At 38.8% G+C, this 17,849-nt stretch overlaps 1 protein-coding gene across 3 annotated transcripts in view; it reads right to left on the bottom strand.

Annotated features, from left to right (window-relative positions):
* The window catches only part of GALNT9 (polypeptide N-acetylgalactosaminyltransferase 9), a 282,033-nt gene that overhangs the window by 13,828 nt on the left and 250,356 nt on the right, over positions 1–17,849 (bottom strand). For all 3 annotated transcript variants that reach the window (XM_074299933.1, XM_074299944.1, XM_074299953.1), the window contains 2 exons: positions 12,582–12,719; positions 10,729–10,824 (listed from right to left, as the gene is read on the bottom strand). In XM_074299933.1, the coding sequence (XP_074156034.1) occupies positions 10,729–10,824; positions 12,582–12,719 (234 nt within the window). The remainder of the gene's footprint in view (positions 1–10,728; positions 10,825–12,581; positions 12,720–17,849) is intronic.

Here is a 17,849-nt window from a genome sequence, read left to right on the forward strand (position 1 = left end):
TGGATTTCCTTCTTACCACTGCCACATCAAGGGTCTCTCTGTTTAAGAAGCAGTTCAAGCACTCTCATCTTCACAAAACCTTTCTTCAATTCAACTGCTCATGTCCTTCATTCCTCCCTGCCTATTTTGTGTACATTTGCAGTTATTAACTTTAAGTTTATGCTATATTTTTAATATGTGTTTCTTATATACCTCACTAGAATGTAAATCAATTGTTTCACTCTTTGCAAATAGATTGTGTCACTCCTTGTATTTGTACCATCAGCACTTAGAATGGTGCCCTGCACATAGTAAGAGTTAATTAAAAACTTTAAGATCCTGTTATTCCTTCTAGCTTTTAATCTATGATTTCAGGAAAGATGGAGAAATAGTCTTTTCTTCTCTTGATAGATAGGGGGGCAACAAGCACTGAATGTTGAAGATACTGACAGATATTATCATGGTGCAAATTTGTTTCACATAATGATTTTTTTCTATGATGGGGAAGGTTCTATAGGCAGGAGTCAAGGATAGAAATATTGGGAAATGTTTGTGCCATAAAACAAACAAACCAAAGGCAGCAATCACTGTTTTGCCAAAAGGTTATTCTCATTTTAGGGGACCTTTAAGGTCCATAAGATTTAAAGTTTATAGATTAAATGAGATAACATATGTAAAGTGAAGCTATAAACTCCCAATACTTTCCAGCTGTGTAATCATTGCATCTTGCTAATCTTAAAGTGCTATATAAATACTAGCTAATATTATACCATTAAAATAATAGTAATATTGCAATATGAAATAATTATGCATATTATTGTACAATATAATTATTACTATAAACACGATATTATCATATAATTATCATTGTATAATATAATGCTACGTATTATACAATACAATAATTGTTGTATAGCATATAATACAATTAATGTATTATATAATATGATCATTATTGTATAATGCAATAATTAATGTATAATAATATACCATCATATAGTATAATGATTACTTGGCTGTTGTCCATTTGGTCTGAAAGGACCAAAATGACATCAGTATGTTAGAGTTGAGTTACAGTATGTCTGCTCAGACCATTACAAGCTTGGAATGCTCTGCCACAGATCAGACACGAATAGTCCATTTGAACATTTGGGGTGGCTTCTCTAATTTTGCATATTTCACATTTCCTTTGTGTTACTTCAATTCTGCTTTGCTCAAAGAACACAGCACCTTCTCTGATGAGAGCACACCATGCTGGGAGGTCCTGTGCTAGTGTCTCCCAAGTCATACAATTGATGCTAAAGTTCTTCTTTTGGGGGGTGATGCAGTTGGAATGAAGTGACTTGCCCAAGGTCAATATTAAGTGTTTGGGATCAGATTTGAACTCAGGTCCCCCTGACTCCAGGGCTGATGCTCTATCCACTGAGCAATCTTGCTGCCCCTTCTAAAGTTCTTTATAATGATTACTATATAATATATTATTACAAAACCTCTTCTAGCTATAATAATACAAATAATATTATATTGTCAATTTTATACTAAATAACACTAATATTGCATTGTATTATTTAATATAATACTATAAATAATGTTATATTATGTCATCATAACATTTTTATCACTGGAACAGGTCTTAGAGCTCATCTCTCTGAATACTCTCATTTTATAGATGGGGAAATGGATGACTGGGAACACTCCATGGATTTGACCAGTTAGTAAATGTCAAAACTTAGATTTAGAGCAAAATCTTCTGATTCCCAATCTTTCAAGTACCTCACAGTAACAATCCTAGGATTCCTCACACTTGTTTCCATATCTGCTGTTGGGGAGATCAGTCATGGCTTAGAGAATCTGTACCTATCTTCTCAGCACCCCACGTCCCTCCCCATCTGGAAGGAATGGGCAATGTTCCAGTGGCTACTTACATATGCATCCATGTCTCTTCTCAGAGAATAAGCCCCTTTCTAATGCCAAGAATTGCCTGGCTGCTGACATCCTGATAAGTGAAAGTAGCTTTTAATCTCCACTTTCTAGCACTAGTGAATCTGCCCAGACTAATTTTCAATCAAGAGAGACAAAGTGTGAGACTCTCCACCTGTTTATAGAACCGCCAAAGGCATCAGCTGTGAAGATGGAGTGTGACAGACCGGCATTAAACACTGACCGTGTTGCCCCTCTGCCCTCAGGAGTGTTTGAAAGGAAATTTTCTCAGCAAAGCTTTCACCTTAAGTAAGAGCTGACCAAAATGTGAAGAAAAGGAGAGAAAATGTTCAATGATTCTCTTTTGCCTAAAGGCATCCATTCCTTGAGGTCGGACATTTTTTGCTCTGGCTGGTATGTGAATGCATACCTGTGAGAATCCCTTCTGCCAGTGGCCATATAGCCTCTGTTTTAAAGTTTTTAGTGAGGGGGACTCAGTCCCTTCCAAGGCAGCCCATTCCCCTTTTGGACACATTCACTTGTCTTGTCTAAATGATATTCAGTCTAAATTTGTCTCTGCAAGCCCCACCTCCTTTCCCCTCTTATTGTTAGAGATGAGTAGGTGGTTCATTGGATAAAGCACCAAAGTCAGGGAGGAATTGAGTTCAACTATAACCTCTTAGCTCTGTGACTCTGGGTGAGTCACTTAACTTATGTTTGCTTTACTTTCTTCATCTGTAAAGTAGAAATAATATCAACCAGACAGGGTTGTTATAAGGATCAAATGAGATAGAATTATGAAGTAATAGTAGGTGCTACATAGTAGGTACTTAATAAGTACTCCTTTCCTTCCTTACTCTAGATGTGTCCTTTGGGGTCAAACTGAATACAAGTATTCTCTTTTCCAGAAGACACTCCTTTGAATACTGCAAGAAAACTATCAACTCTTCTTCTAAGAGGTAACCCACAAAATCTCTTTTTTTCCAGTCTAAGTGTATTCACTAGATGTACAAGAGATCACACAATTAAAGATGTACTAGCAAGAAGTAGCTGATTACTTATTTAAATGTCTGAGAATTTCATAATTTTATTATTCTCATAGCTCCTTTTCTCCATTGATATCAAACTTAAATCTGTTCCTGGACCCATTGCTATCGCTTCTTCCCTTGGGATAAAAAAAGTCTATTCTGATTTCTTCATAGCAGTTGTTCAAATACTTGAAGACATTTGTTATTCCAGGGTGGGGTTTTCTTTTCCCTGGAGCAAGTATCCCCAGCATACTAGATTCTCATAGGGCACGATGTGGGGAGCCTTCATCATTTTTGTCACCTTTACCTTATCAAGTGCCTTCCAAAAATGTGAACTCAGAACTAGAAGGAGACTTCAGGTAGGGTCAGAGGGGTTGAAGTCAGGCCATCTTTTCCCACATTCTGAATACCATGACTCTATCGATGGAGTCTAAGATCATGTTCACTTTATTGGCCATTCCTTGAAGACTGGATGGGGATTGGGTAATTGATGGGACAAGGATGAGGAGAGAATTGCCAGCAATCAATGCAGTGTGAATCTTCCTTACAAAGAGGTTTCAACCTTCATTTAGGATGACTTTTAACCAGATTTTGATCATAGGCTCATAGATCAAGGCCTAGAAGGAAACTAAAAAACCTTAGAATCTAATGCTCTCATTTACAGAAGGAGCAACTGAGTTTCACAGGGGCTAAGTGCTTTGCCCAGGAATCATATAGTTTTTAAGTGTGTTTGAAAGAGAATTCAAACACTGATCTTCTTGATCCAAATACAGGACCCAGTTGCACTATAACATATTTGACTTGTCTTTTTGTTAGAAAGGATTATAAAATCATATAGTTAAATGTGGAAGAGACCTTTGAAGCCATTATTCTACATGTACCATATGCCTCATTCCACTGATGAGGATACAGACCCAGAAAAATTAATTGACTGAGTTACAGGGCTAATAAGTACGTATGAGGCAAGATTCAAATTCAGGTTTTCCTGATTCCAAGACACAACTCCATATTTGCCCAAATCCCTCTTTCCTAGTCTTTGCCTGCCAGAACCCTCTCCCATGGCAGAAAAGTGATAAGAACTTAAAATCAGAAAAGTATCACAAGGTAAAAATCCAGCTATTTCAAGTAAGGCAGATCTCAGACCAGTGACAGATTTTCCCTTTTCTTTCTTTTTTTCTAATGTTTCCTTAACCTTATCAAGGAGGACTGCCACCTCCCAAAGCTTTGAATTAGGGCTGGTACAGCTGTGACCTTCACTATGAACTAATTATGTAACTGGTGGTGGAGAAGATACAAGTTTTCCAGCTGTGTAATCATTAATTAACTTAGGGGCAAATGAATGACTCCAAGTCATGTTTATTTGCAAGAAAACGTCCAACTTAGATAAAAGCAGCTCTTCTGGGATAGGCTAAACCTCATTCAGGCCACTGCAGGACGCCAATGAGAAAAAGTCAAAAGGATGTGCAGTGGGAGGATCTGCTGGATTAGTTCTCCCATCAGCCATTCTTCCTCAGGTGGAGATCAGTCTCAGGCAATGAGCACATTCCTCTTCAGGAGAAATAATGAAGCAGCAGAGAGCTCAGAAGAGACCAGTGGGCCTTGATATGGGAGTGGAATAGCTGAACTTTAAGGGCATTTTGCCCAAAGGGATAATGATTGTACAGAGAAGGGTCTAAGATGCAATAATCCCCCTTATCATGCTGTTCCCAGTAGAGCAGCCAGAGAGAAAGTTGTTTTATATTTGAAGATGGGCTATGTTCAGAGAGGATGGAGAGCATCCTACCTCTTCTCAGCATGGCATGCCTGAGCTTCTGTGTTCTTTGCTTCTAAAGAGAGAGACCATGAAGGATGAAATAAGTGGATGGTTCAAGAGTGAAGAGGCTGTATCTATTAGCTACAGCAGGGTGCTTCTAGGATGACCTTCCTTAAAAAGTTATTTATCTTTTTTCCAACTCTACCCCACTCTCAAATCCCAAATGAAGCTCTAAGCTTCTGTGAAAGTTTCATTCCATAAGGGCTTTTGCTGATGGACAAAATATTAGAGAGAACTTATAAAAACCAGCAAATTTGTATTGCCGGCTGGTGAGTCCGAGAGCATCATTTATTTATTTCTCTTCTTTCCTCGTGTGGACTGATTTAAAGTTGCAGTAACTTGGACAGGTTCAAATCAAACCATAAAGCTAGGTTCCTTAGTCAAGAAACATTTAAATGTCTGCTCTGTGTCAGGCACTCCACAAAGTGCCAGGGATATAAAGAAAAGTCAAAGACACTGTGCCTGCTCTCAAAAAACTCATAATGGACGAGACACCATCTTATAAATGGAAGGCAATCTCAGTTGAATGGGACTCGCACACACATGCACACTCATTAAAAAAGGCCTGAAGAAGGTGGGAAGTTTTAGAGGAAGCCAGAGAGGTGAAGAGGGGAAGATGAGGAGGGAGAAAATATGTAGCTTTGGGGAGAGCCAATGGAAATGTAACAGAACCTGGGAGATGTTATTTTTCCTTTCCTTTCCTTTCCTTTTGCTTTTTTCCCCTTTCCCTTTCCTTTCCTTTCCTTTCCTTTCCTTTCCTTTCCTTTCCTTTCCTTTCCTTTCCTTTCCTTTCCTTTCCTTTTCCTTTCCTTTCCTTTCCTTTCCTTTCCTTTCCTTTCCTTTCCTTTCCTTTCCTTTCCTTTCCTTTCCTTTCCTTTCCTTTCCTTTTCCTTTCCTTTCCTTTCCTTTTCCTTTCCTTTCCCTTTCCTTTCCTTTCCTTTCCTTTCCTTTCCTTTCCTTTCCTTTCCTTTCCTTTCCTTTCCTTTCCTTTCCTTTCCTTTCCTTTCCTTTCCTTTCCTTTCCTTTCCTTTCCTTTCCTTCCTTTCCTTTCCTTTCCTTTCCTTTCCTTTCCTTTCCTTTCCTTTCCTTTCCTTTCCTTTCTTTTCTTCTCCTCTCCTCTCTTCTCTTTTCATTCCCTCCTCCCCCTTTTTATGCTTCCTTATTGTGTTTTTAATGTTCCTCACCAATATCTTTTTAGAGCTTGGGAGATGTTGCCACATATGAGCAATAGCAAAGAGACCCATGTTGTTGGGTAGTTGAGTTTGGGGAGGGAAATAAAGTATAAGGAAACATGGAAAAGAGCCAGATTATGAAGAGCTCCAAATCTCCAATGGAGGAATTTATATTTGGTCTTGGAGGAGCCAATGGAGTTTTTTGAGTAAGAGCATGGCATAGTAAGATTATGATTAGGAAAATCACAGTAGCTGGGTGAAGAAAGGATTGGAGTGGGAGAAACTTAAGTCAGGAAGACAGCTAAGAGGCCAATACATTAGTTTAAGGAGGTGATGAGGTCCTATACTGGAGGTGATGGCTATTTGAGCAGAGAGTAGGGAACATAGATGAGAAATGTGAAAGTAGAAATGTCAAGATTCTGCAACAGATTGGAGAAGTGGGGTGAGTCTGAGGGAGCAGTTGAAGATGACTCCAAGATTGCAAGCCTTTGTGACCATATCTCAGAAGTAAAAGGAAATTTCCAGCTAGGAAAGCGTTTAAAGGAAATGTTGCATTCTCTTTTGGACATGTTGAGTTTGACATGCCTACTGGATATCAAAATGGCAATTGGTAATGTGGCACTCAGGAAAGAGATTAGGGCTGGATATTAGGTATCCCAAAAGTCTTTGTGTAATTTTAAGCTTCTACAGCTGAAAACTGTAAACAGATCTGAAAATCATTTGCATAGACATGATAGCTAAATTTATGAGAATGGATGAGGTGATCAAGTGGGATAGTATAGAAAAGGGATTAACCTTTTTGGTGTCAGTGAAGATATTAACCTTTTGGCAATCTGGAGAATCCTGTAGACCCCTTCTTAGAGTAAGTCCTTAGACTTAATCCAAGATCCTTAGAGAGACTGAAGATCCTTAGAGAGGATCAATGTTAGTTCCATAGTTCTTTGCATATTGATTCACCTATTAAAAATTTGAGCTCCCTGAGCTTACAGACCGTATTTTTGCCTTTCATTATATCCCTGGCACTTTGTACAGTGCCTTGCATACAGCAAGAATCTAATCAGTTTTTTTGCAGCAAGATTAAGAATGAGAATGGAGAAAAAGTCCACTAGATTTGACAGCATATGACTGGCAACTTTGGAAAGAGAAATTTCAGTTGAATGTGCTTGGTTGGTGGTCTTTAGTTTGGCATTTTAAGCCACAATATGAGAAGTTTTCGTGGAAAAAAAATTGACTTCAATCTACCCCACTTGCATCATTATCTTACAGTGTTGCTTAGAAGAACCTGAAGCCTGGAGATTACAATGGTGCATTTTAACAGAACTTGAACCTGTAACCTTCTGGTCTGTAGAAAAAATGGCTCCCTCTGTGGAATTGTCCACACGAGTTTTGACAAGCTCCATAAATTGGATTTCTTCAAGAGCGGCTCATTTGCATCTAATTTAGCAATTCCATTTTGTTATCACAATCAAAGGCTATTCAGCTAAAATTCACTGGGAAAGTGTCAGTCAAGTATCTCTTAATGAGACCACTAAAGGTGGAAAGAAGGGAAGGGAAGTCAGAGGCTTTTCTCCGTTATTGTAATAAGATTTGACCCAACAGTGCATGGCGGTTAACTACAGTGAGCCCCATCTACGTTCTGCAGACCTCGTTATGTTGCTCTGCAGCGGTACAAATGGCGACTCTAAGCCAATCTGTCAGGCTGGACTGTCATTAACCGTCTTGTCTGGAATAAGGTCAGAATTTTTTCTCTGCACAAATGGGTGTTTGTTCATTAATGCAGCCTGGATTTAGATAACACATCAATAGAGTACAAAAAGACACATGGGGCACGGGGTGGGATATTGAAGTCTTATGCTTAATTTAAATAATAGCCAAGTCCCATTAAAAATAGGGGTCATTACTGAAAACATGAGATGGGGGAGGAGAAGGGAGGGAAATCTTTTTTTAAAATCCAGTCACTTGGAAACAGCCTTGAGTTCTGTCTATGAATTGGGAACAGTGCGGTCTCTTTTTGTCTCCTAAAGAAATTGGAAAATTAACAAGAAGAAAACCAGAAGCAATAAAACCACAGGGAGTCAGAACACCCTATTACAGAGAAATGATAGACAGAACAGAAATGTTCATTAAGTTTCAGTCTTGAACCCCTAGATCAATGTGGGAAGCTGCTGGTTTCCAGCAGCATGTCTGGGGGTGGGGCTGGAATTGATGCTTACCCCACCCTACAAGAACCTGTCTATAGAAGTCTTTGATGTCTTCCTGGGAGTAGATGTTTTTATGGGTCACCTGCCTAGGCAGGGACCTCCACTTTAGCTTGTCCCTTCCCCAAAGAGACCATATTTTTCTCCAAGGTCCTAACTTTCACTAGGAAAAATCATGCCGGGAGCATCAAGAGATCTCTTAGATGCTCCAGCAGACCCACCAACAACCCCCTAATTAGTGAATCTATAACAGAGGAAAAGCAGTAGAAAATGGAAAGAGTTGGGGAATTTCTCATCTTGCACAATTCTGTCACTTACCACCTGTATGACTTTAGATAAAAAAGCCACCTTGCTGAGCAGCTGTAAAATGAAGGGGTTGGACTAGATGATCTTTGAAGATGCTTCTGAATTTATTTTTATGGTCCTATGTTTTGTTTCTGTTTCTGTTTTAATTTTTACCATTGTATGCAATGTCCAATTTAAGACTATATTTATCTAAACAAGAATCCCAACATCACCATCCAGACGACCCTAGGCATGTCACTTAACGTCAAGATGCCTCAGTTTCCTTCTGTGTAGAATGAAGAGATAGAATTGTGGTCCTATTGTTCTTGACACAACATTTTTGAGTTGCTATTAGCCAGCCTTCATTCAAAAACATACCTGGGAGGAACCCATGGATTCCCACAGCAGTTCATTCCACTTGCCCTAAATGTCAGGAACTTTTTTTTCCCCTTATGTTAACAGCAATATCAATGGGAAATTCATCCCTATTGCTTCTAATTCTGGCCTCTGAGGACAAGAATAGGATAGTCCTTTAAATATCTGAGGGCATAACCATATCACCCCTATTTTTTTCCTTTAGTTTTACCATCCCTGTCGTATTTTTTCAACTGAAACTCCTGTCACATTTACATAGTGTTTCTAAAATTCTTCAAGGACATAATTTTATTTAGTTTTCACAACAATCTTGTGGGGAACAAATTGTTATCAAACTCTTCCTCCTCCTCTTCCTCTTCCTCCTCCTCGTCCTCCTCATCATCATCATTTCTGTTTCATATTTGAAGACAAATGTTAAGCATGGCATAGTAGAAGGAAACGTGAACATGAAGCCAGAAAAATGGCACAAGACATGTACTGGCTGCGTGACCTTGAACAAGTCCCTTAACCTGATGCTTCAGGTATTATCCAGACTCTCAATTATAGAATATGTAGACATTACGACATTAGTAGAAAGAGTTCCTTAAATCAATGAAATTGGAGGTGTGGTCCCATCTTATCCCATTCTATCCCATTGCATCCCATCCCATCTCATCCTATCTCATTCTGTCCCAATCCAAATGGCAAATGGATAAGGATATGTCTTCAGAGGCCAGAATTAGACGCAATAGGGATGAATTTTCCCATTGATATGGAGGACAATATGAGAAAAAAAATTCTTGACACTTAGGGGAAGTAGAATGGGATGAATTGGGAGTCCATGGGTTCCTGCCATGTATGTTTTTGAATGAAGGCTGGCTAATAGCAACTCAAAAAAATTGTATCAGGGGTATAGGACCACAATACTAGGCCATCTAGCTCAACCTCTTCATTCTACACAGAAGGAAACTGAGGTGTCTTGAGGTTAAGTGACATGCCTAGGGTCATCTGGATGGTGATGTTGCCATATGTAGGATAAGGAAATGGATATGGGATATATGCAGTTATTAAATAACTAGATTGGATTATATGTATAGCTCTCTATTCACTGAGTCACACTGGGAAACCTTTGTACCTAGATTTTTCCTTTTCAAGGCCATCGTACCCAGAACTAGACACAATCTTTCAGAGGTGTGTTCATATATTTTACTTCCCAGCCAGATTTTAACTAGCTTTGATCCATGTAGAAAAAGGACTGAATACCTCTGTGCCCCCAGAAAAGTTTGAAAATTGCAGATCTTTTTCTCCTCCATCATGGCAACAAAAACCCAAATTTACTTCTAAAAAGACTAGTTATGTTACTATCCAGTGGAGGGACAGAGCCTTCACTGTAACCAGTATTAAGGACCATGCCTGGGTGAAGGCACAGGTCAATTCTCTGAGAGCCTTTGAAGCTGTGGATTGTGACACTTGAAGGAGTTGCAGAGGAGCCTTTGCTGACACAGGTGTTGCTTGTGGACTGGGAATGAGATAAATTGGAGGCAGAGGGAAGAGGAGAGAGGTCAGACAATGCAATGGCCTCTCAGTCTCCTTGAATCATCATCATCTTCTCACAGGAAGAGATCTATTCTACAGGTCTGAGTTAGACCTCCAGCAGCCACTGGCAGGTGGCTCCCGTAGCATAACAACTGCCTTTTCAGTGCTCATTTAAGACTTACTTCCTAAGGAGAAGGGAATTTTTTATCATTAAAATACTGCACCTATACAATCTCATATATAACATCCTCCTTGTTATGCCCCAGTGTTGCACTATGAGAAGCTGTCTCTATTACCTATCCCTAGTTTTACATTACCAATCAAATGAAATCCAGACTTTTCCCCAAGACTAACCTTCAGCCACAGCAGATTGTGCCCATCCTCTGTCATTTCCTCAATGTTTGCTCTTTGCTCCTACTGGTGAGTGGTGTGAGTGTGCTTACCTGTGAGGACATTCCATGGCAAGGGTATAGGATTGCTCTGTCATCATCTTCTGCTCCCTGGTCCAAGCAGTAGCCGCTGGCCTTGCTGTTTCTCACCTATGCCCAGAAGCCAAAGGAGAAATCGTGTCATTAGCCAGTCGCTGTCCCAGGTCTGAGGTTACAAGCTGGGCATACCAGTGAATGAGTGAATTATTGAACAAATGAATGAAAATGCATTTACTGACTACAAAGAAAATAATGAAATGAAATAAAATGCCTATTATACGCCAAGCACTATACTAGGGACTGGAGACATGAATTCAAAAGTGAGACTGCCCTTCTCTTTAAAGAGCTTATATTCTAATTGGGAAGGGTATGTGTGTGACAGTACATATAGGGGAATAGTGGTCAGTGAAGGTAGTTTTGGTCTGAGTAGTCATAGGCATGGGTGAGTGGAGCCAAAGGATAGTCAACTATTATATTCTTTATAAGAGCAGCAAGGTGGAACAGCTAGAGTCCCAGGCTTTATCACTCAAGAAGACTTGAGTCTAAATTTGATTTAAGACATTTATTAGCTGAGTGACCCCTGGGTAAGTAACTTAACTCTGCCTCAGCTTCCTTATCTGCAAAATGAGAAGGAAATGACAAAGCACTCCAGTATCTTTCCCAAGAAAACCCCTAATGGGGTCATGAAGAGTTAGATGTGACTGAAAAAGATTGAACAACATCCACTTCCTCACTCCAAGTCTAGACTCTATCAACTGTATTATGCAGCCTCTAAATCTTCAACAGATTTAGCTAGATTCCCCAGATGGCATATCTTACTTAATCTTGCACAGAGAACTACTTCCTAAATTTTGTTGATTCTACCTTAAAGAAGCTATTGATTTTTAATGGAAAGGCTCCTTGGTTATTCCTCTCATGGTGCTGAGGTTGTAAAGAAAAAACCAGCAAGGAAAGAGCGATGGTTTCATGCATTCTGTGCCAGAGAGAGCCAAATAGAAAGTGAAGAAGCCTTAAATTCAAATCTTGCCTGCGACATACTTAATAGCCATGTTATCACTTAACTCTTAGGTGCAACTTCCAAGGACTCCTCTAAATTATTGATAAATTGTGACCTCTATTGGACAGGGAATTTTCGCCATGGGAGTTTTCTAAACCATAGTTCTTTCATGCATAGCAGATAACTCTAGGACACAGGTCTTGACTTGAGGTCCATAGAGAATTTGGAATCTGCAAATTTGGATGGGAAAAATTAAACTTTATTTTCACTAATTTCTAATTGAAATTTAGCATTTCATTTAAGTATTTAAAAACATGATCTGGAGAAGAGACCTGTAGCCTTTATCAGATGTCCGAAGGATTCATAACACAAAATAAATAATAACCAATAACAATGCCTAGCATTTATATTGGACTTTAAAGTTAACAACACACTTTTACATATTCTCCCATTTTATCCCCACAACCCTGGGAAATAAGTGCTATTACGTCTCATTTTACAGATGAGGAAACTGAGGCAAACAGGATAAGTGTCTGCCTCAAAGTAATACAACTAGTTAGATGTCTTACACTCATATACACAAAGCAGAAAAAAGTTAAAACTGTGCTTACTATTGTTGTAGACACTTCATAGAAGTAGAAGATGTGACTTTTACTTCCTTTGGATTGAATTGTTGTTGTATTTGGGTGACAGAGACCAAAAAGATAATAAAAATTCACACTCTGATAGTGTTTTCAGATCTAAAAAGTGTTTTTCTTGTGTCACCTTGTGAAGAAAGGAGATATTAAGGGAGACAGGACAGGGAGGCCAGCTTTGCTGAAGGGAAGGTAGATACTGATTATGGGAAGCCATAGTTCAGCAAGGTACCTACCTCTCCATAGGTGATGGTATTGTTATAAATCCTCATCTCAGGGTACACATTCTCCAGGTACCACTTGAAACTGCGACACTGGAGCCTTTGACGCAAAGCAAGGCGCTCAGACACATCCCCAAAGTCCACTCCTGGGTTCTGTGAAATGAGAATTGAGACACAGGAATCCCATATGCTGGCTTTGTAGGTCACATGATTCTCTTTACAGAGGGTCATAGACCTGAGATATCATCTCCCCCAATGTTTTCTGTTTATATATGGGTCATAGTGGCTTGCTAAAATTAAAAATTGCCTTGCTGTCAGTTATTAACCTCACTCTCTTAGCATTGTACAGAAAGGAATGGGGACCAAGGAGTTAAGTGGCAAATGTCAATATCAATCAGTGAATCTTGATATTATCCAAAAGGGGTGACTGAGAACTGCAAGGATGTTCCCATTCCCACCGCACAGTTCAGATTTTTTTTATTTATTCCATTTGCTACTCATTAGTCCTCTCTCTGACTATGTGCTATATACTGTTTCTTCTGGACTGTGGAACTTGATCTTCCATGTATGAGACCTGGTTGTGAGGTAGATGAATTCAAGGTTGAACAAAATTTATACATAAAATTCACATATCCACATGAATGCTATTTATTCTTTATTCCCATCTAAGAAGTCCCCTTGGGGCATCACATACTTATTTCAACAAGGTTATGAGATATCAGGACATTGCTGGAAACTCCTCTTTGGAAATTGCTTTTAGAACTGATAACATATTCTTCATAAAATCCCCAGTGTTTGCAAATCTTCCTCCAAAGCTGTGATTGGCCACTCTTGAATATGGATTCAAATCTGATGAGTAAGGTTCTATCTGAAGATTTTATTGTGGTTTGGAAGGAACTCGAGGATCAATAAGCAGGTATTTATTAAGCACCCATTATAGGCCAGGCACTGTGCTATGTGTAGCCGATGTAAAGATAAAAATAATACAGTCCCGGCCCTTAGGGAGTTTATACATTCTATTTGGGGGAGACAACATGAACTGGCAAAAGTTTATACAAAATATTCTTGAGGGCTATGACATCAGGGGACAAGCTATGTTAGGTTCTCGCAGGATGAACGGAGTTGAAGTACAGTGTGAGAAAGTCTAAGTCAGTACATGAACTGATGTTAAGTGAAGTGAGTAGAACCAAGAGAACATTGTACACATTAACAAGATTATATGATGATCAATTGTCATGGACTTGACTCTTTTCAACAATGATGTGATTCAAGACAATTCTAATAGACTTGTGTTGGAGAGTGTCATCCACATTCAGAGAGAGAACTATGAAGACTAAATGTGGATCAAAGTATAGTATTTTCATTTTTTAGCTGTTATCATTTGTTTGCTTGTTTTTCCCCTTTCTCGTGTTTGTTTTCTTTTGATCTGATTTTTTTGTTCAGCATGATGTAAACAGAAATATTTTTAGAAGAACTGCACATGTTTAACCTATATCAGATTGCTTGCTGTCTTAGGAAGGTGGAAGAAGGGAGGAGGGAGAAAAATTTGGAATACAAGGTTTCATGAAGGTGAATGTTGAAAAGTGTTTTTGCATGTATTTGAACAAATAAAATACCATTAAAATAAATAAAGAAATAAAAAAGAAAAGAAAAATTGAAAAAGAGAAAGTCTGTCAGCTTTTTTCAGACCAATGTGTGAAGAGATTTACTACCAGTATATCATTCATTTGGTAAAATATTTGGTCATGGCAATCTGTGAAACAAAAGTTTTCTTTGGGGGAGGCACAGTAAAACTAGGTTGGTTTTCTTATGTGACTCATACTAGCTCCTTAGGCAAGTCTCTAAGAATAGTGAGCTTTACATACACTTTTAGCATTGGATATATTAATGGACTAAGTATAAAGCTTCTTAGAGACACTAATTTGAAAAGCAGAACTCACATGGATTATGTGTTCTATAAAAAGCCCTTCTCTCTTCTTAGTGATAATAATTGCTAGTATGTATGTATGTATATATATATCTATATCTGTATATATATATATCACTTTGTATTTGTCATCTCATTGTCTTTATAACTTTATGAGGCAGATAATATTATTACTGCCATTTTACAGATAAGGAAACTGAGATTGAGAAAGGTTAAATGCTTTGATTGAATTCTCACTTACTAAGTGTCTGAGGCAAGATTTGAATTCTTGATTCCATGTCCATTAGTTTATCCACTGTGTCGCTTAGCTCCTTAAGAACTTGAGAGAACCAAGTCCTATAGATGTGGGAGTGTGTGTGTGTGTGTGTGTGTGTGTGTGTGTGTGTGTACACATACATATGTAGATATTTACATGGAGAATAAATACAAAATGAAGACAAGTTAGCAACATACAATGTATTTGGAAGGAATTGCACCGGCTGTTGGAGGAATTGTAGATGGTAGAAGTATGAATTAATTCTTGAAAGAAGGGAAGCATACTCTGAAGTAGAAGTGAGGGGGGAAAAGCAGTCTAGATATGGGGGAATGCCCATTGTGGACATATGGGCAATAGTCCCTATTGGAGAATGGTGTAATACATCTAAAAATGCTAATTTTAGAAGCAGAGGACCTGGGTTCTAATCCCAATTCAGCCATTTAATTGGTGTGTGTCCTTGGGCAAGTCAATGAAATACTTTGGACTAAAGAAAAATGAGGGGATGGGATTTACTGACTCTAAAGACTCCTCTACCCCTGGATCTCTCTCTCTCTCTCTCTCTCTCTCTCTCTCTCTCTCTCTCTCTCTCTCTCTCTCTCTCTCTGTGTGTGTGTGTGTGTGTGTGTGTGTGTGTGTGTTTTAAAGCCAATGGCCTATAGAGAAACAGAATGCTTGTCTAAAATGTCTTAGCTGAAGGAATACACCATTTCAGGAGGAAAACCCCTACTTAATTGGGACATTCACTGCAGTACCGCAGAGATAATCTGACATAATGGAGAGAGTTCTTGTCTTGGAGTCAGGAACATTTGGATTCAAATCCTGTCTCTGATGCTAATTAGTGGTGTAACTCTTGGAATGTCACAATCTTTATGGGTCCCAAGAAACTCACTGGAATTTATTTACTAAGTCACAGAAAGTTGAAACCATTTTAACTGAAAAAGATCCAACTCTGAGAGATTCCCACTCAGGTAAAATTTCAGGGCTTCCTCATGCTTAGTTCAGTTTGAGTCAGAGACTCTTAAAAAATCAGAACAAAATAACATCCTCTAAATTGTTCAGTCATTTTAGTCATGTCTGACTTTGTGACCACTTGGACCTTTTATGGCAAAGATATTGGAATGGTTTACCATTTCTCCAAGCTCATTTTGCAGATGAGGAAATTGAGGCAAACAGGGTTAAGTGATTTGCCCAGAGTCACATAACTAGTAAGTGTCTGGGGCCAGATTTGAACTCAGAAAGATAATGAGTCTTCCTGATTCTAGGTTTGGCACTATATCCCCTATGGTGCCACCTAGCTGCCAATATTTTAACTATGTTTGTTCTCATCTCAAAAGTATAGTCATTGAGGAGACACTCAATTGTACAGAAATAGCATCTATTTTGTATTCATGGACTCCCAGGGGTTCTGAACATGAGAAGTAGGTTTGAGTTTTTGCTGATACCTGAAGGGACAGTTCCCGGACTCCTGGTGATGGCAGCTCTTGTGATTGCCCAGCCCTGGGCATGAGCATAAGGACTTTATCTGATACAGGAATGGTTAACCAAGCAACACTTTGATAAACAGAACTCACTGGGTCTGGAATCTTCATTCTTTATGTACTGTCCAACCAACCAGAGCATCATAAATTCCTGCTGGAGTATTAATGGGGACACCGTAGTGTTGTACATTGTCTGAATCAGTTCATTTTATGGAAAACAAGATTTTATGGTCTCTGCTGGGCTCTCTCTCCATCTTTGCTTATGGGTGAGGGCATTTTTGACTGCCTTCCTTTGTCATTTTGTTCTGAAAACTCCCATAGCAAAAACGCTCAGACAAAAGGAAATCATGTTTTCCACTCCTCTTCTGAATTTCCCTGCTAGGTCGTTTGACATCAAGCAAATTACTCAGCAGGGTTTTTGTCCTAGAGTGCGTCTGCATTTATTTCTTCCACCTTCTCTGTCTCACCATTGCTTATCATTTGTATTTTGCTGAGAACAGCATGAAGACTTCAGGAAAATTCTGCCTGGTTCTTAGGTACCCTGTTCATCCCTGTCCAGACTTTATAGACAGGATAATATATTTAGATTTAGAAGGAATCTGGAAAGGCAAGAATTCTAGTTGTCCCATCTTTCAGGAGAAGAAACTGCTGTTAAATAGCTGAACCACTATTTAAATCTAGATTTTCCAATGCCATTGCCTACTGCCTTGCATGCAAAGTACAGAGGTATATAAAAGGTGGAAGAAAACATACACTATTTTAAATAAATGTAGATGCATTCTGAAGTCTGAGGACTAACATTCTTGGGTGAGACCAATCCTGATTCAAATTCATTCTCTAAGTCTATCTCTTTTCTTCTTTCACTTTCTTTAGCTCCCTTTCCCTCACTTTCTCTCTTTATCTCCTATCTCCATCTATCTCTCCTTTCTTTTTTTTTTGTATTTTAAAATATTAATTAATTTGTTGTTGTTACCTTTTACATTTTGAACTGCCTTCTTCCCCTCCTCCTCACCTTACACAAGAGAAAATCATCATTTCACACACACACACACACACACACACACACACACACACACACACACATACACACACACACACGGAAACCATACTGTGCATACTTTTATTTATCATTTTTTCTCTACGTATCTTTCCCTTTCTGACTATCTCTGTCTCTTTTTATGTGCCCTTGTATCTGTCTCTTTTCCTTCTTTGTTTCTCCATTTCCTTCCTCTTTTTATCTCTCTCTTTTCTTTCTGTTTCTTTCTCTTCATCTTTCTCTGTGCTTTGGTCTCTCTGTCTCCCTTTCCATTTCTGTGTCTGTCTGTCTGTCTGTCTGTCTCTCACGCACACATCATGAAACCATTCATACATCTTATTTATCAATTCTTTATGTATCTGTCCTTTTCTATGTCTATTTCTCTTTATGTCCCTGTCTCTATCTTTTTCCTCTTTCTACCTCTCTCATTCTCCCTTTCTTTGTCTCTCTTTTCTTTAACTCTTATTTTTCTCCATGTCTTGGTCTCTCTGATTCCCTTTCCATCTCTGTCTCTCTCTAACACACACACACACACACACACACACACACACACACACACACACACACACACAGAATTTCAGGGTTG

The sequence above is a fragment of the Sminthopsis crassicaudata genome, chromosome 1 (assembly GCF_048593235.1).
Source record: "Sminthopsis crassicaudata isolate SCR6 chromosome 1, ASM4859323v1, whole genome shotgun sequence".
Classification (NCBI taxonomy): domain Eukaryota; kingdom Metazoa; phylum Chordata; class Mammalia; order Dasyuromorphia; family Dasyuridae; genus Sminthopsis; species Sminthopsis crassicaudata.